This window comes from Vombatus ursinus, unplaced genomic scaffold (assembly GCF_900497805.2).
Source record: "Vombatus ursinus unplaced genomic scaffold, bare-nosed wombat genome assembly UNPS02005459.1, whole genome shotgun sequence".
Lineage (NCBI taxonomy): Eukaryota > Metazoa > Chordata > Mammalia > Diprotodontia > Vombatidae > Vombatus > Vombatus ursinus.
In genome coordinates this window covers 8623658-8644307 of record NW_020945237.1, presented here as the reverse complement: position 1 = coordinate 8644307, position 20650 = coordinate 8623658, and the positions used below count along the sequence as shown (strand labels likewise).

The following is a 20650-nucleotide window of genomic DNA, read 5'->3' as shown; positions in this document are numbered from 1 at the left end:
CTGTCCATCACTTAACTCCTTTCATTGTCTGCACCTGGCCCACCCCAGGCTATTTACCAGTCCTTAATCCCATCCAGATCTCCTCATTGTCTTTTCTTGTATATAAGTACTAAATGGCTCAGATTCTTAGGATCTATTGGTATGACAACAATGCAGATTTACTAGGACTCCTGCCCACCTAACTGGTGTTAAAATAAAACCTTGCTACTTTGACTGAAAGAAGCCTTGAGTGGTGGAATATTTTTGAGACAGACCCCCTGTACCCTTGCATTTCAGGGTTCCCAGTACCCCAAACCACATCAAAAATGCAACCTGTAAGAAGACTAGCAAGGTGCATGGGGGTGGGGGATTGAGGGGAAGGCAGATTATGAAGGACTTTGAACACCAAACAAAGGATTTTCTGTTTGACCCTGGAGGTAAAAAGGAGCTACTGAAATTTATTGAGTAGGAGGTTGACCTGGGCAGACCTTTGAAAGCTTAGTGGACAGTGGACTGCCCTGGGGGGAAAGACTTGTGGCACAAGTCCAACCAGTAGGCTATTGTACTAGTCCAGGTACAAGGTGATAAGGGCCTGCACTAACGTGGTGGCAGTGTCAAAGAAGAAAAAGGAGTATATTTGAGAGATGCTATGAAGACAAAATCCATAGGCCTTGGGAACAGATTGGATATGGGGGTAGTAGGTGAGAGAGAGTGAGGAGCTAAGGGATGATATCTAGATTATGAGCCTGGGAAACTGGGAGGAGAGTTATGCCCTCTACAGTAATAGGGAAGTTTGGATGGGTAGGGGTAGGCTTTGGGCAGATTGTGAGTTCAGTTTTGGAGATGTTGACTATAAGATATCAATGGGACATCCATTTTTAGATGACTGACAAGCAGTTGGAGATGCAGTTCTGGATAATAGATTCGAAAATTATCAATGTAGACATGATAATTGTTATTCAACCATTCTGGGCTTCAGATACTTCATCTGTAAATTGAGGAGGTTGGACTCTATGTCCCTTAAGGTCCCTTCCAGCTCTCAATCTGAGATCCTATGATATGCTTCAATTCTAAAATTCTGTAATCTTTTGATATCTTCCAGAACAAGAGATAGAATGGCAGCTTCATTAGAAGCCACAGCTCTCTGTATGGCTCAAACATTGAGTCATTGGGGTATGTTAGTGTAGTCCAGACTTAGATATATTTTCTTTAATGGATATTTTGTTCATTAATTTTCCTAGTAGCTAATGTTAGTAATAATGCCTGAGCCAGTTAATATAGTTCTCTTCTTTTCTCCCCTTGGCTTTTGGAACTTTGTGGCTCTATTTTGGTTGAATACAGAAAAGCCTATAATTCCAGTTTTGGATTCAGATGCTAACATGGTTTTCATCTAAGTGAAGCCTTACCAAAAAAACTCAAAACCACCCAAATCATTTCCCTCCACATACTTTGAATTTTGCCATTTAAAACAGAAAGAAACAAAAACAAAAACTGATGTTCCCTGTTATCCTGCCCTACCATCTACCCATTCACCCCACAATATCCTTTAACTTTAATATTAAGTTATCACATTTTTACAACGGGCATGTGACAGGGCAGTTTATCCACCCTGCAAAGCTCCATTAGTTTTCTTTACTGGATGAGTATTTGGGAAATCAAACCACACGGTGGAAGATGAAGTTAGGTTGCAGTTGAACCACCTTCTTCTGGATTCTTGACACTTGCATGCAAAGTCCTTGAATCACCGGATGCTTCCCACTAGTGTGGAAGGGACAATGAGGTCTTTAAGACTCCATTATTCTGGAAAGGCTTTGAGTAAGGTCCCAGAGATGACTGTCTATGTCATCTGAATGCCATTCTAAGTTTGGACAGGACCATTATCACAAGGCTGGCTACCAGATATTGAATTTTTTTCTGGCGTGTCTCTTGTGAAGTATCTCTTGAAGATTGACTACTAAGGCACAGTAGGACTGCAGTCTACATGAGGAGAGGGAGTACCAGTGAAATCATAGGTCTTTGAAGGATTGACATGTAGTGAGTTTCACTAAGCATATTAGTTTTAAACTAATTAAAGACTAATTAACTGAGATACTGTAAAAATCATTTAAAAAATAATACAACCATTACACACTGGACTTAGTTTTCATTTCTGATTTTGTCGCATGGTACCATAGGCAAGGTAAAGCTAATCATGGAATTCTATGTTCCACTAAAATACTGTAGAACTAAAGGGAAGGAAATACTGATAAAAATGCCTACACCCTATTGTTGCATTTTGATATCATAGTATTTTGGAATATGAATTGTACTTTTTTCCTCCCAACACACATTTCCATGATAACAAACAAAGGAAAAAAAAAGAGTCAATTAGATTATTGTTAGGTTCACCATATGATTTCCTTTAGTTTAACATGATTTTATTTTTAGCTACAGAATGTATGTGTACTTTCTAACTTTTATAATGGTAATAAATCAAACAGTTCACTGGACTTACAAAGTTGTATAGTACTAATATAAGTCTAAATCTAAATTACCCAAATTTGCTAACATCTATGTAATACTTCCTTAATATAACTTAATTTTAATTTTTTAAGTTAATTATTTTTGATATGTCTAGAAATGTGTTTTTATAATGCAATTATTTCTATTGTTAATAGAGAACTGTAAGTTCATGAAAGGTGTATTTTATATATTCATACATACATGTGATCTATATAGTATTTTATAGTGCATATATGCAACATATGCATATATATATTGTTTATGAATAACTTTTAGTAATATAACATATTATATCCACTTTGAGATCACTGCCTTGTCATACTGGAGGGGCTTGCATCAGTCAATGAAACTGTGAGGTATACTATGCAAGGTTATTCAAGATGGACAGGTCTTAGTGGAGGGTTCTGACAGAAGCTGATCCACTAGAGAAGGAAATGGCAAACTACCCCAGGATCTTTGCCAAGAAAACCTCATGGATAGTACTAAAATGGCAAAAGAGATGACATCAGAAGATGAGTCCCTTAGGTCAGAAGGTGTCCAATATGGTCCTGGGGAAGAACAGAAGGAAAACGACAAGTACTTCCAGTGCTAATAAAGCAGCTGGACCAAAGCCGAAAGGAAGCTCAGCTGTGGGTGCATCTAGTGACAAAAGGAAAGTCCAGTGCTGTAAAGACCAATATTGCATAGGAACCAGGAACATAAGATCTATGAACCAAGGTAGGCTGGATGTGGTGAAACAGGAGATGGAAAGATTAAACATTGACATCTTGGGTGTCAGTGAACTTAAATGAACTTAAAGAATCCTTTAGAGGACATGGAGTAGTCAATAAAATAATGTGTGAGAATCAGTAAATCAATAATCAATAAAAGTTTGAGAAAAGCAGTACTAGAGTATAATATAAAAAATGACAGAATGATATCTGTTCCAATCCAAAGCAAACAGTTCAACATTGCAGTAATACGACCCTGTGCACCAACCACTGATGCCAAAGAAGCCAAAGTTAATCAGTTCTATGAAGACCTACAACATCTTCTAGAAATAACACCAAAAAAAGATGTCACATTTATCCTAGGAGATTGGAATGCTAAAGCAGGAAATCAAAAGATAATTAAAATAACAGCCAACTTTGGCCTTGGAGTACAAAATAAAGCAGGGCAGAGACTAATAGAGTTTTGTCAAGATAATTCACTGGTCATAGCAAACACTCTTTTTCTTTTCTTTTCTTTTCTTTACTTTTTTAAGACAATTGGAGTTAAGTGACTTGCCCAGGGTCACACAGCTAGTAAGTGTCAAGTATTTGGTCTGAGGCTGGATTTGAACTCAGGTCCTCCTGACCCAGGGCCAGTGCTCTATCTACTGCACCACCTAGTGGCCCCACAAACACTCTTTTTCAACAACCTAAAAGGCATCTCTACACATGGACATCACCAGATGGTCAATATGGAAATCAGATTGATTGTACATTTTGCAGCCCAGGGTAGAGAAACTCTATAGTCAGGTAAAACAAGACCTGGAGCTGTCTGTGGCTCAGATCATGAGCTTCTTATTGCAAATTCAGACCTAAATTGAAGAAAATAAGGAAAACCATCAGACTGCATAAATATGACCTAAATGACATCCCTTATGAATGTGAAGTAGAAGTAATAAACAGATTTAAAGGTTTAGATCTTGTAGATAGGGAACTATGGACAGAGGTTTGCAATATTGTATAGGAGGCAACAACAAAAAACATCCCAAAGAAGAGCAGGAAAGAGCTGAGAGAAGAAGGAGAGTGAAAGGGAAAGGAGAAAGGAGGAAAGATATGCACAACTGAGTGCAGAATTCCAGAATATAGCATGGAGAGATAAGAAGGTTTTCTTAAATGAGCCCTGCAAAGAAATAGAAGAAAACAATAGACTAGAAAAGATAAGAGATCTCAAGGGAAAATTTCATGCAAAAATGGTTGGAATTTACCAGAAGCAGAAGAGATTAAGAAGAGGTGGCAAGAATATATAGAAAAACTATACAAGAAAGATCTTAACCTCACTGATAACCATGATGGTGTGATTATTGATATAGAACTGTACATCCTGAAGAGTGAAGTCAAACAGGCCTTATGAAGCATTGCTAACAATAATACTAGTTTAGGTGAGGAAATTCCAGCTGAGCTATTTAAAATCCTAAAAGATGATTCTCTTAAGTATGCCAGCAAATTCGGAAAACTTAACAGTGGCCGCAGTCCTAAAGAAGGGTACTGCTAAGGAATGTTCAAATTACTGAACAATGATGCTTATTTCACATGCTGGCAAGGTTATGCTTAAGATTCTACAAGCTAGGCTTCAGCAGTATGTGCGCTACCAAAAGAGCAGGCTAGTTTTTGAAGAGGCAGGGGAAGTGGAGACCACATTGTCAACATTCGCTAGGTTATGGAGAAAGCGAGGGAGTTCCAGAAAAAACATACGCTTTTTTCTCATTAACTACACTAAAGCCTTTGACTGTGTGGATCACAACAAAATGTGGCAAGTCCTCAAAGAGATGGGAGTACTAGATCATCTTACTCGCCTCCTGAGGAACCTGTATATGGGTCAAGAAGCTACAGTTAGAACTGAACATGGAACAGTTGATTGGTTTAAGATTGGAAAAAGGAGTGTGACAAGGTTATATATTATTACCTCATTTACTTAACTTACATTCAGAGTACATCATGTGAAATGCCAAGCTGAATGAATCAAAAGCCAGAATTAATGTTGCCAGGAGAAATATCAACAATCTCAGGTATGCAGACAATTCCATACTGATGGCAGAAAGGGAAGAAGAATTAAGAAGCCTCTTGATGAGGGCGAAAGAAGAATGTAAAAGCTGGCTTGAAGCTGAAAATGAAAAAGCAAAGATTGTGGCAAGTGGTCCTATCACTTCCTGGCAAATAGGGGGGTGAAGAAATGGAAGCAGTGTCAGATTTTATATTCTTGGGCTCAAAGATCACTGCAGATGATGACTGCAGCCACAAAATTAAAAGACACTTGTTCCCTGGAAGAAAAGCTAGGGTAAATCTGGACAGCATACTTAAAGACAGAGATATCACCTTGCTGACAAAGGCCTGTAGAGTCAAAGTTATGGTTTTTCCAGTAGTAATGTGTGGCTGTGAGAGTTAAGACTATAAGGAAAACTGAACACCTCAAAATCGACACTTGAATTGTGGTGTTGGAGAAGATTTTTGACAGTCCCTTGGACAGCAAGTAGATCAAATCAGTGAATACTTAAAGAAATTAATTCAGTTTTCTCATTGGAAGAAGAAATACTGAAGCTGAAGCTTAAATACTTTGGTCACATAATGAGAAGACAGGACTCATTGGAAAAGACCCCAGTGTTGGCAATGATTGAAGGCAAAAAGAACAGCAGGGGGTGGGATAGATAGATACTGTCATGGAATCAATGAAGATGAGGTTGGAAAGACTTCAGAATATAGTGGAGAATTGAAGAGCTTGGTGTGCCATGGTCCATGGAATCATGAAGAGTTGGACCCAACTGAACAAATGAAAAACAATAAAAATACACTCTATTTCCCACATATACATTATTTATGTTAATATTGATAACTCCTCTAATAACCTGAGCTTCCAGAACCCTTTTTTCTCTCTCTACAGAAACACTCCTCTGTCTCCTTTGTTAGCTCTTTATCTTTTTCCTACCTCTTCATGCCAGTGTTCCTCAAGGTCTGTTCTTGCCCTACTTATCTTCTCTCTCTTTACTCTCTCTGCCTTGCTAATCCCTTGGATTCAACCATCATCACCATGCAGATAGCACTCAAGCTTATATTAATAGCCCTGAATATCCTCCGAATTCCAGATACTTATCCACCCATCTTCAGGACATTTTCATCTGAACATTCTACTGGCACCTCAAGTTCAACATATCTAAAACTGAGCTTGTTATCCCTCTTTCTGATTACATTGTGTCTGTCTCTTCTGGCATCACCATCCATCCACTCTTCTGTTTTGTAGCCTAGTGTCTATCTTTTACTTTTCTCTCTTCCCTTCCCATATCTAATAAATTGTGTACTCATATTGCAACATCTCATGTCAATTACTTCATCTTTGTTCCTACTGATACCACCCTAATACAGATCCTCCTTACCACTTTCATGGGCCATTGACTAATTAGCTTTAATAAATACTTGATTGATTATAATGGCTTCCTAATAACTTAATTTTTAAAGAGATTTATTAATTCAAACCAGCATGCTTTAAGAAAAAAATATATAAGAAAGCATTTACCATTTCAACATCTTACTATTGATTACAATAATTTTCCTTAGTTCCATTCTTCCCTCTGTAGTCCATTCTTCATATTGTTGTCAGAATAATTATCCTATCTGTTAATCTTATTGCGATACTTTCCTGTTCAAAAATTGTCATTGGTTCTCTATTTCTCTTCAAGTAAAACTCAAATTCCCTTTCCTGGCATTCAGTTCCTTCCACAATCTGGCAGCACTCCATCTTTCCAATGTTATTACATATTACTCCCCTCTATGCATTCTAAATTCAGACTTACTAGTCTACTCTTTCTCCAAAATGCATCATGTAATCAATCTCCTATCACCTGTTCCCCATGCCTGAAGTTTCTTCCTTCTATTGTTGTATCCTAGCCCATCATTATAGCTCAACTCAAAGCTACCTCCTCCTGTAAGCTTTCCTTGGTTGCCTTGATCAGTGAAAGATTTCCTTTTTGATTCTCTTTTAACTGATTGTCTGATGCATTTATCATGTTATATTGTGCATCATAGATACCTATGTGTCTCATCCATGAGGGTAGAATCATGACTTGTCTAAATGTTACATCTTCAAGTGAAAAAAAAATTCCCTGCCCATAATAGTTGCTGAATGATGATGATGATGATGATGATGATGATGATGATAACTTATTACAATTCTTGGTTAAGGACTCAAACAATTAACCATACTGAAACTGATGCCTACGGTCACCTGACTATCACATTGATCCATAACAACTTAAAAATGTTTTTGATGGGGAGCAGCTAGGTGGCACAGTGGATAGAGCACTGGCCCTGGAGTCAGGAGGATCTGAGTTCAAATATGGCCTCAGACACTTGACACTTACTAGCTGTATAACCCTGGGCAAGTCACTTAATCCCAATTGCCCTCACCAAAAAAAAAAAAATGTTTTTAATGATATTATCACACCAGATTCTCAGACTATCCAACCTGTATTGAATGAAAGGTGTTTGAAATATAAAGACCTAGCAGAAGTAATCAGAATCATAAGGGAACAAGATGAGATGCATATCATCTCTGTTGTCCTGTTTGCTACTGAGTTTTATTAAAGATGCATTCAATGAGCTTACAGAAGATGAGCTTACATCTTAATACTTTCATTCAATTACAAAATGTAGTTCTTTTATCTACCTGTGTGATAGATCTTAGGTCATTTTAAATATAAAAGAATAAGATAGTGATTTGTCCTTAGATTATTTCTATAAAATGATGAAAAGTTGGAATATAATAATAATAATTAGAATTTAGAATAATTAGAATTTATTATTATTAGAATTATTATTAGAAATAATAATAATGACAACATGGGGTAGTGGAAAGAAAGTTGGACTCGGAGTAAGAAAACAGCTAAAGTTGAATCCTGCCTCCAATACTTAATAATATGACCATATCATACTTTTCTTAGTTTCAGTTTCCTCATCTATAAAATGGGGGGATGGGGGGAGAATACCTGTACCACCTACCTCATAGGGCTATTGTGAGGATGAAATGATGTAATTTATGTTGAGCAGTTTCCAAACATTAAAGCTCTCCATAAATGTCAATCACTATCATTCATCTTTTTTGACTGTATGAATTAATCAATAAGCAATGAAATGTATCACTGGGTCATATTTTTGGTGCCACTCTGTTTTTCAGTCCTAGTGACTTCTCTTTTCTTTTCATAGCGTGCTTGGAAGACTATACGGATCAATTTGGCCATCTGTCCTCCCTCAACTTCCCCAGTAACTACCCCAATAATGTGGAATGCATTTATACGATCACAGTGGAAAGAGGCCATCAGATTGCATTGCACTTCTTCAACTTTTCCTTGGAGACTGTTGGAGGTACATCTTGCATTGCGGACTATGTGGAAATCAGGTAAGCATCTTTTCTTGAACTATTATCTGTTATTTATTATCAAATGGAAAAATTTGTCTTCTGAGCAGAAGCTCTTAGTAAGTGCCTGCTTGTAACTATATAAGGATTGTAAGGGGCATCTTAAGGGTTTTCCATTAAATTCCAGCATAGCAGAGGGTTTATGAAAATGTTGTCCTCAGCCAGCAGATTCTTTTGCAGTACTTTTTCCTTGCACTTTTGATAGTTCAGAGATGAACTTGAATTTGATTTTGTGCAGATTCAATAGATGGACCATTCCACTCGCATGAAGTTCAGGATATCTTGAAGTACCCACTCCATTTTTGGACATTCCATGCTACCTTCTATTTCAATAAGAGATTAAAAACAATGGCCCTTTGAATGTCAGAGTCTCAAGTAGGGTTTAATTTCCATCAAAATTAAAACCCATAAATCACCCTCAGCAATCAAAGCAACCTCAACACAAATCATGTATTTTTCTCCCTGGAAGTTTCAAGATAAACTGTAAAAAAAAAAAAAATACACATTTGCTATTGTTAGCACATTTGTTGGGTTCGATCTCAAGGGAATATTTTATACCTTTAGATCTTTATAGAGCAGTGATGTCTCATTAGAGTTTGGTTTGAGTCAGGCATCTTTAAAAACACAGTGAAATTCCATTCATTTAAATTTATACTTTATCAATAAGTAATGAAGTGTGTTACTGTATCATATTTTTGGTACAATTGAGTTTTTCAATGCTGGTGACTTCTTTCTTCTTTTCATAGCATACTTGGAACACTATATAACTCCATTTGGGTAAAGCCTGATGCAGAAACTTTTAAAAGAAATTCAGTTTTACTCCTTTCCAGTATAATCTTATTTACAGAAATAACATGAATTATGCTTCTAAATAAAATGCTAAAATGTATTAAAATGATTAATCACATAGGCCTGCAGGAGAACATGAAAATAAATATCCACCAATTCATTCCTGAAACAAAGAATTATAGGATGTAGAGCTGGGAGAAATCTCAGAAGATAATTAGTCTAACCCCCTCATTTTACAGATGAGGAGACCAAGGACTAAGAAGGTGAATGATTTGGCCAAGGTTGCACAGGTAATAAGCCTCAGAGACAAGATTTGGACCCAGGTTTTCTGAGTCCAGAGCCAGGCTTCTTTCCACTGAAGGAGTAAATTTGGAGTCAGATGACCTGGATTCCAGTTCATGTTCTGATATTTACTACCTGGGCAAATTTGGTCAAGTCATTGACCAACAGAGGCTTTCTGAGCCTTGGTTCTTTCATTCAGAAAGTGAGGATGACATTACTATTACCTACCTCAGGGGGTCATTGAGAAGAAAACATTTTGGAAAGCATGAATTCCTCTGTAATTGTGAACTCTCATCACTTACTTTTTGTCATTAATTGAATCTATAGCTCAAAAAATATGCTGAGTGTAAACTGTACTTAAGACCCTGGAAATATCAGTTAAAGGCATTCTTTTTTAATTTTTTTACTAAAGAAGACTCAAGAATAATATTATTGAATTATGACATATTTCATATTGAGGAACAAATTAGATTCTTTTAATTCAATTATGCAGTAATTTGCCGCTTGTAGTTGTTTCATAAATAAGAGCTCTTCTTCCAATTCTCTCCCAAACCTGGCTCCAAGATTCTTCATTTTTATTTGTTAAATGTGTGGTATTATTCAGTCAACTCTGAAATTGAAAATATACATCCAGACATCAATAGCTGAAAAAGAACTGATTTTACAACTTTGATCCTGCAAATAATTTTACAAGTACTACTTCCTCTCCTTTTAATTACTTAATATGTATTTTTTCCAAATGGATAAACATTGTCATTGTTTTTGCATATTCCTTCCAGAACACAGTACTGTTCCCATGCACTGCAATCTGCTTAGCTATTCCTTAACTGTCGGGTACTTGGACTATTTCTAGATTTTTTTACTATTATACTTTCTAAAGGTTTTGTTTTCAGAAGGTAAAAATGAAGCATATCAATTAGTTTGAAGCTGGTTATGATTTGGTATGGAGGTGTGCAATTTCATTCACTAAATATCATTACTAGTTACTACTTATTAAGTTATTTTAATATTATTAGTTGCATAAAAGCTGAAATTGTGCTTTTATGCTTATATACTAGAGACTCGTGAGAGGACTGATAGAAACAGATTTGTTGGCAACTACAGTCCATAAATTTATGTAAAATATTTGAACAGCAATATTAATAGTCCAACTGAAACGATTATTCCTGTATCTGATTGTAGAGATGGAGGCCATGAAAACTCATTGTCTCTGGGACAATACTGTGGGACAACTAAACCTCCAATGATAATCTCCCATAGTAACAAATTATGGATAAAATTTAAGAGTGACTCATTTATATCAAGTTCTGGATTCTTGGCCTATTGGGATGCATCATTAGCAGGTAAAATGTGAGCAGGCATTCCTATTGGAAAACTTAGTCCTGTTATCTGTTGGGTCCTTCTGTCATGTGTTTGTGTCTTATCTGTTTCTTCCTGCTAAATAAACTAGTACTCCCCCAGTGGGAGCAAAGAATCTAGCGTCCAGGGAAATAGAGGGAACCATCTGGGGATCAGTAGCAAAGCAAAATGATGTAGGTCGATATCATTAGTTAATTGAATTTGACCTTGTGTCTGCCAAATGAATTAATCATTCTTCCTTTCCCCCAATGAGGATAAATTTTCTAAGATCAAGGGAAGAAAAGGAGGATAACTGTAGATCAGCAGCAAGGTGAAATGAATTGGATAGATCATATTAGATTTACATTTCATGTCTCACAAAATAGACGTTTTTCTACGACAGTTAGCAACAAGGATTACTTTTGCTGCTACCAATAAAAATATTAAAAGCTAGTATTTATAGGGCTTTAAGTTTTGCAAAGTGCGTTAGGTATTTGATCCTTACAACAATTCTGTGAGGTAGGTGCTATTATTATCCCATTTTACATTTTACAGATGAGGAAATTGAGTCTGGCAGAGGTTAAATGATTTTGTCAGAGTCATCCAGCTAGTAAGTATCTGAGGTGGGATTTGAATTCAGGTCTTTCTGACTCCCAAGTCTAGCACTCTACCCACTTGCTTCATGTAGGTACAGAATTTGAGGAGATTCTTCCGGGGACTTGAAAAGAGTCTGTAATATTTGTGCTTCCAGCAGTACCATGTGATGCAGGTGCACACGATACATGTTGGGCTCCCTTCTAGAGTGAAAGGGTGGGAGGAGTGGCTCCATACTCTTGAAGTTATCATGGACAGTGATGTTCCTTCATTTCTCTTCTAGGATGGGGACCAGCTTGTATTTTGTGCACCTGTATCACTTGGTATAGGTAGAAACACAAATATAACACACTCTTTGCAGGTCCCTGTAAAATTGTCCTTGTCCTTTGTACTTGTTAAAGCAAGTGAGTAGAGATGAGACGTGGAGTCAGAAAGACCTGAATTCAAATCAGCAGAAAAAAAGCGTCAAGGATGAAATGAGGAAGAAAAAAAAGCGTGAAGAGGATGAGGAGAATTCTCACCTGTACCATGGGTTTGGAGGGTAGAAAAATATTCAACTCAACAAATTTGTTTAATAATTCAGCGAATTTATTAAGCCCCTACTATGTACTGGGAATGGTATTAAAATACTGTGGATGCCAAGACAAATGAAATATGACCAACTTAAGTAAGCCCTTTTAAAAATCTCTTAGGTCAGAAAAGTGGTTAATAGGTAAAAATGGATAAAAATTGATTTGTCATTATTTATAGATAAAATGGACATTGACATTGATTGCCATGAGTAACAACAAAGAGATTTACTATCCCAGTCCATATTATGTTTTGAAAATTATTGGTATCTCAGGCAAAATTCTAGAACACATTATTAAGACTCTATATAGTTTGTGAGGACTCCAAAAGGGAAGAAGTAATCCTGGCTTCATTAAGAATAGGCCACATCTAATTAACTTAATTTTCTTTTTTTAGAGGTAAATCAAGGGAATGCTGTAGATAGTTTATGTAGCTCTCAGGAAAGCATTTGAGACAGTTTCTCATGTTTCTCCTATCCTTTTGGAAAAGATGAAAAAATATAAGGCAGATGACAGTAAAAAAACAGGTGAATTCAGAGCTCATTGAATTACCAGATGCAAAGAATGATCATTATTAGGTTAGTATCAGGATGAAAGATTGTGTCGAGTAAAGTACCCCAGGGATCTTTCCTTAACCCTGGATTGTTCAACATTTTCATCAGTGACATTGATCAAGCTATAGATGACATTGTTGTCATTTTTTCGAACATCATGAAGCTGGGAGGGCTAGCTTACATAGTGTATAAGTCAGAAACCCAAAAGATTTCAATGTGCTAGATTTGGGGCCTGATTGAATAAGATATAACTTGCAATCCAATCCAATCATCATTTATCAAGCACCTGCTATGTGCCAGGCACTGTGCTAAGGGCTGGGGATATACTTAATAAAAAGAAAGACAGTTTCTCCCCTCAAGGAGCTTATAATCTAAGGGGGGGGGGGGGGGGGGGGGGGAGACAACACACAAAAGGAGGCAGGAAGGGGAGGAGAGCACAGGGACACCAAGAGGTGTCTTGTTCTGTGGAACTGAAAACTGGCAGAGCAAAAGATGCAAAGGGAAGTGAGTTGGGTCCAATTATTTCACTCAGTTAAGGAAGGCATTGGGAGGAGTTTCATAAAACTTTTATCAGAAATGTTAGAAAAACACCCCAGCAGCTATGACTATCAAAAATACAGGATGGGCTAAAAGTGAGATCCCCTTAGCTGGAGGTGTTCTCTTTTATCATGTTTCTCAGTTTTCTCAGCATCCTGAGAAATGATCACGTGACATCCAAGTTAAAAGAGACTTCATGGGTAATCTCGTCTAACCTGGACCTGACCCAAATCCGTCTTATCGTACCTCCAACAGATGATGGACATCATGTGATCATCTCTTTCTCATGCTCTTTTTGTCCTGTGACGTTTGTCTTAAGAAAAGCAGGGCGTTCCTAACAGAGTGGGGAGTGTCAGATTATGGACTCAACTTGGGGCCTCTTCAGAGGCCTGCCTCCGTGTGATCAGTGGCCTTCTGTGTGCCTCTCTGTTTGAAAGAGTTATGGTGGAAACCTCTGACCTTGAGAAAAGGAGGTACTTTTTCCTGAAGAAGAAAGATAAATGTTATTTCCTCTGTTTCTCCCCCATAGGCTGTGGTGGAAATCTCACGACTCCAAGGGGCATCTTCATGTCTCCCAACTACCCCATGCCGTACTACCACAGTTCTGAATGCTTTTGGTTGCTAAAGTCCAGCAGAGGCAGTCAGTTTGAACTCACGTTTGAAGACTTCCACTTAGAGAGTCATCCAAGTTGCAGTTTAGATTATTTGGATGTATGTATGGTATTTCATTTCATTATCCATCCTTCCTTCTCACTCTGGACCCACAATGCATCTATTTATTTGATCTTGAGGTTTAGAAAAGTGCTCATTCTTCTATGAAGAATCCTAATTTAATTGAAATGTAATTAAGATATATATGTATACGTGTGTGTATATATATATATACAAAAATGAGATTTCGTAATGAATGGATATGAATGGGTGACTTGCTATTTTTTTTCAGTGTTTTAAAAGAACCATGATTTCATGACCTTTCCCTCTACTGATGGAGGTAGTGGTCTGTCTCTCTCTTAGTAAATGATTTCATAAGTTGTTATGGATGAAAAAAAATTTCTCACCTACTGGCCTACTGGATGAACTTAGGTAGGCTGCTACTCAGATGAAGGATGTTCATTCTGTTGCCAGGCCCATACTTGAAGCCTACCTGACAATGCTTGTATTCCCCTATGTTAAAACCTTTGAGACCCCAGGATCATTTCTACTGCTGGGGATTCATCAGAGTAGCATTTCAGTAGATATAGTCTGCATTTCTGTAAAATGTATGTGAAATTTTTCTGATTGTCCAAAGATAGTAGATAGATTAAAAAATAATTTTGGGATTAAAAGTGATAACACTCTATAGAGTATCTGTGTGTGCTTTGCTTTGGAAAAATCCCAGTAATTTGGACAACTGTTTGGCTAAATAAAAAAGTGAAAATTACCATTTCTTGAACAAAGCTTGTGTTTTATTAGCAAAGTCACCAATTACCATTATACATTTCAATAATCAAAAACTTAGACAAATTCCATAGATCCTAGATTCATAGATTTGGATGATCTTAGTGATTATCTTTTAAAAATTGGTTCTGTTTTAATCCAAGTAATCTGCAAATAAAGGATAGACAGATAGATAGACAGATACAGATAGAAAGATAAATAGATATATTAGATAAAGCATTTATTAAGGATTTATTATATACCAAGCACTGTGCTAAGCATTGGGAATACAAACATAAGCAAAAGAAAGGATGGAAGGAAAGAAGAAAGAAGGAAAAAAAGAAAGAAAGAAGGAAGGAAAGGAAAGAAGGCCCTACCCTCTCAGTGTTTATATTCTAAAGGAGGAAAACATTGAAATGAGAACTGAAGAGGGTATCAAAGTCCAGAGAGTCAGGAGTAGAGCTGGGAAAGAAGTGGGCTGTATCTGGCCCAGAAATATCCTCACACAGTGGTTCACAGTATGAACTCACCAAGGTCAGTGAGGGACCTGGATCTCCATGGTGAAGAGGAAGCTAAGGCAGAGGTGGAAAAGTCTGGAGATTCAAACATTTGAACAAAGCAACAAAATAAAAGGTCACATGTAAAAACTCCCTGGTGTTTAGTTGGTTTAAAAATGTGCATGCTAACCTTGACAACATAATAATAAAACCATCCTTTTTGTTTCCATATACTTTTCTAATCCTCTTTTTCTTCTAATACTTTTTTTCTTCCTTTCATTTTAGGCAGTATTTTGCTGCTATTGCTTTTCACATTTTGTTACTATTAGCCCTTAATGACTATCTAGTTCTATCCTTAATCATTTTATTTGATTTTTTTTTTTCAATTTATATTTGTCAGTTTGACCTCAAGTTTGCAGGCTTCCTGCTATAGGCATCTACATCCATCTGCTCTCAATTTACTGATTTTCAGAATGACATTTTTTTTCCTTCTCCCCTTTCTCTTTCTCTCCCCTCAGCTCTTCTTTTCCCCCCTCCCTCTGCCTTCTCTTTCTCTTTTCCTTCTCCTTCTCCCCTCCCCATTCCTCTCTCTCTTCCCCAGGTTCCCAAGGACCTTCAGGATGTTCTTTTTTTCTTTGTTGACACTATCTTATTTGTACTTGTGAACAAATGTTAAAGTGGGGCTGTCTGTGTCCAGAATCTGCCACTATTTAAATTTATTATTTAATTTAATTTTATTATATAAATATATATTATATGTATAATATATATATATATATACATATATATATATGTGTGTGTAAAATTATTTCATTTTATTTTAGGTCTATGATGGTCTGACTACAGAGGCTAATCTCCTGGCCAAGCTCTGTGGAAATGAGATACCACCACTGATTCGCTCCAGTGGAGATAGTCTGTTCATAAAACTGCGAACAGATGAACATCAGCAGGGTGGTGGTTTCCTAGCCCGGTATCATCAGAGTAAGTACCAGTAGTTTGGTGCTAGAGTGGGTGATACTCACATACTTGTGCTGAACTGAAATAGAAACAAGCCATTCAGGGCAATGCCCAGAGTCTGCTTATCTTCTTATTTATGGCATGAGATGAGATTGGCCTCATTTGAGAACAAAATACTCATTCAACAAGTTAAACCTCATCAAGCTAAAGAACAGTCTGTGCCAGGGGTTTACGTATGGGTGGTATAATAGGATTGTATGTACTGGAAGGGACCTCTGAAGGCATCTAGTCCAATTCCCTCATTTACAAATGAAGAAACTGAGTCCCATAGAGGGTGAGTCCCACCCAGGATCAAACAGTGATAGAGGTGAGGATTTGAACCCAGATCCTTGGTTTATAAATCTTCTTTTTGTTTTGTTTTGTTTTGTTTTGGTTTTTTTTTTACAATGTCATACTAGAGCTGGTCATCTTAATAGTTCTTTAAAATTTTTTGTTTTTTGGCGTATGGCTTCAGCTCTAAAGTTCTCTGATTTCATGTTTCATTAAAGACTCAAAGGTTTGTGGATGTCCACAAAGCCCTAGTGCTGTTAAAACTGCACTAAGACTTTTGGGACAACTTGGATTTTCTAGAGATCAGTATTTCCTTGGGCGTGTATTATTTAAAACAAGTATATCTTATCAAGCAACTATTTTTTTTAAACTACCTTATAAACATTTTATCTGCACTTCACAGAGTTACTATAATTATCATAATCATATCCTTGATCATATGAAGCAACACTAAAGGCCATTACCTGGGTGAAATATTTTCTTTTGAGCTTTTAATGTGAATTTTTACCTCTTTGGAGTCAGATTTACTGAAGAACCCCCCCAATTTAAAAAAAAAATCTTTGATTCAGGGGATCACTTACATTTTCATGATTGTGTCTTGAAAATTGGATTGAAGGTTTAAAGAAAAATCATTAGGCTTCAGATAAATCTGACTCAAAATTCAATGAAAAACTTGAAAGAAAATCCCTTTACCAGATTACTAGTCTTCATGGGTTGCTCACTGCTATGAAAGAAATGATCACATTGATTCTGGGAACTCTGGAAAATGCAGATAAGACAAGCCATGGAAATTCAAGTTCATTGACATCCAGGAAGATTGTGTCTTCTCTTCATTTTGACAGAATCACTCAGCCCCTCTATAGAAACTGCATTGTCTTTTAATGTGTTCCTTCTAGACCTCTAAAGGCTACCAATTTGAACATGCCTTGATGTTGAAAAGAGCTTAAAAAAAATGAATCCCAAGGATCTACTTCTGAATTTATCTTACTTATAGATATATAAAGTAAATTTAAGTTCCTGGCTACTCTGAAAGCCCTTACTTTTGGTGTTCTATACTAACTATACAAAACACAGAGAATAGTCTGAAATGAAATTATTTTTATGCCAACCCCAGATTCTCCTCCAGTGTAAAGAAAATCTTGAGCACCAATTATTTATGCCCTGTACTCCTACTGTAACAGCACTGGGAGGCGGGGGAGGGGGCAGAGTATGCCATAGCCTAGTGTTATAGACAATGGTTGTATCATGGCAAAGTGTTCCTATTATTTCAAGAAAAAGCCTCCTTGGATGGGTGCTTAGTCTAGTGGACCTGTGTTATTCTAAATTCCAGGTGCTAACAGATTACATTATAAGAGGATTTTCTGTACTTTAACACTAATAAAGTCATCTGGCAATATGGATTGCTCACTTAGCAGCTAGAAATAATCTTATCTAAAAATGACATTGTAAGTCACCATTATAGTCATATTTGGAATGTAAGTTCTTCAGAAAATCTTCTTGGAGTTTTAAGAGTTTTATTGATGTTTGTTCTTGATAACGTGTGAATTTGCAGACATCAAATTCATACAGCAAGAGAGGCTAGGTTGACTCTGAGATACTTTTGAATCCTGGGTTTTAGTTGCATGGTGATAAAACTTAATGTTATAAGTGAACAAAGAATTTTTCCCATTTCTACACCAGCCTGTGCACAACTCTTAACTGCAACATGAACTGCCCTACTCATTTTGTGATTTTTTCTTTGCAACTACTCTCTCACCATGTTGCTCATTCAAAATCCATTTTTTCCCCTGGCATTTGATCTAATCCTGCATATGCACCAAGTCCTTATCGATCTAAGGGCTGAGCAGGGAGGAACAGAGATAACCATTCATTTTTGTGAAGATGAACGTTTCTAGACAGCAAATTCAGAGCATGCCTGCAAGAAAAATCTAGGATAATTTGCTATCTGAACTTGAAGATCTTTAGAGGAAAAGTTTTTTTAATACTATGAAAGGAAGACAAGGTCAAGTTCAGTCAATCAGGACACGTTTTTGCCCCTTGTGTTCTTTCATGTTTACGCATCAGCCAGCTGGGCATACACGAATCACATACTTAATAGTAATGAACTAGAAACGGTTCATTCACGTAAAACAATAAAATCACAGATTGCAGATTCTTTGGCGGCAAAGCCCTGGCTAAAACAGATTTTAACAGCAATGGTTGAGGGAATGCTCAGGAATCACGAGTTTAGAAATGCTCCAGTCATTTCTGATAATTGGCTACCATGTCTGTAATTGCCCAGGGCATCAGAGCCCATTGATGGAGCCCTAGGCGCTAATATTAGAAAAGCAGAGTTCTTGAGAGAATGTACGTTTTCAACAGTGAAAACCCTTCAGAATCATTGGCATGCTTGTTCCTCTTATTCTATTTAATTCTGACAATAAAGAGAAGATGGAGAAAGACTTATGATGTAATATATGTGACTTGGCCAAATCTATGCAACTCAGCAGAACCTGAAATATGTCCTATGCCACTCTCCTGTCCATGGTTTTGCTGAAGACGTAATTTAAAAAATTCAAATTCTGGTTTGGAATATATTGTTTGCTGCTTCGTTGTCTTCCTTTGTGCCTTTGCTTTCTTTTCATTCTTTTGGTATTCCGCTTGGTGACTAAAAAGATGAATTATTCCACCATTATTATGAATTTTACACTGACTTTATAGTGTTTGACAAAGTCACATCATGACCTTCAGCTTTTAGCACCACATAGCATCTTGTAATTTCAGAGTGTTTAGACTGGAGGTCAGCATTTCTGTTTCTACATAACAGTGGTGCTTCATTTAGGGTGTGTGAACTTAAAAAAATTGATAACTATTGCATCATAACTTGTTTCCTTTGTAATCCTAAATATTTTGTTTTATGCATTTAAAAACATTATTCTAAGAAATCCTTATAAACTTTATCAGACTTCCCAAGCATCCAGGATGCAAAAAAGGTTAGTACCAGAAGCCTTGCTAGAGAGTTTTCAAGATTGGGGAGTTGAAACTCAGAGTAATGAATTCACTTCTCCAAGTCAGCAAGTCATGGTAATTCAAGAAAAGGGTTAAGCTCTTCTAACCACCTCCCAATACAGTTGAACTTATAGTATATTTCAGTATGCTTCTTTAATTCTGCAAAGGACTTAAAAAGTATTTGGAACTCATTTAAAGCCAACTCTTCATGTTTTATTCTGACAGGGAATCTTTCTGTTGTAAAAATGCCAAGCCAAGTATTTATTAAAAGGCTATAAAATGCAGATGCTTCCTTGGGAGAGAGACCCCATATACATATCTTGATGTAATTAAATGAGGTATGAATATGTGAATGTACATGACTAAGAAACACATGGTGCTAGCTACTCATCATTATTTTTCCAGCTTGCCGGGATGTGGTGATTGCCAATCTTACTTATGGCATCCTAGAAAGTATAAATTATCCAAATCCCTATTCTGCAAATGAACGTTGCAACTGGACCATCCAAGTAACAGCTGGCAACACAATAAACTATACTTTTTCAGCGTTTGAATTGGAATATGATGAAAACTGTGCTGTGGAATATTTAGAGGTAAGTTACTCTAGGTAAGCACACTAACTCTAAAAGAATATGAATCACAAGTGGTACAATGGATAGAGTGTTGAGCCTGGAGTCATGAAGATTTAAGTTCAAATGGGACCTCAGACACTTACTTACTAGTTATGTGATCCTGTCTGCTTCAGTTTCCTCAAATGTAAAATGGAAATGATAGTAATAGCACCTTCCCCAAAGAGTTGTTGAGAAATTCAAATGATATGTAATTTGTAAAGTGCTTAGCAGAGTATCTGGCACATAGTAGGCATTTGATAAATACTTGTTCCCTTCCTTCCAAAGAATGGACTATATGGAGCTGAAGGCCATTAGGTTTTTAGATCCCTGTAGAATATCTAGCATGTAGTAGACACTTAACAAATGCTTGTTGGTTGATTTTTTTTTTAATTGATAGAGTTGAAGCATCTTCCCTTTTGAAAGCAGAATCACATGATTTCAAAGTAGGAGAGACATCAGTAGCTACCCAATTCTCACTGTAATATGCCTAACAAAGGATCCAACAGCCCTCTCTTGAAGACCTTCAATAAGGGATGATCCATTGTCTCTCAAGAAAG

General features: G+C 36.8%; 1 protein-coding gene across 1 annotated transcript in view; it reads left to right on the top strand.

The window, feature by feature from the left end:
* The window catches only part of CUBN (cubilin), a 263014-nt gene that overhangs the window by 29054 nt on the left and 213310 nt on the right, over window positions 1-20650 (top strand). Inside the window, exons 9-13 of the mRNA XM_027847860.1 lie at window positions 8421-8613; window positions 10885-11045; window positions 13824-14005; window positions 16032-16188; window positions 19888-20075. Of these exons, the coding sequence (XP_027703661.1) occupies window positions 8421-8613; window positions 10885-11045; window positions 13824-14005; window positions 16032-16188; window positions 19888-20075 (881 nt within the window). The remainder of the gene's footprint in view (window positions 1-8420; window positions 8614-10884; window positions 11046-13823; window positions 14006-16031; window positions 16189-19887; window positions 20076-20650) is intronic.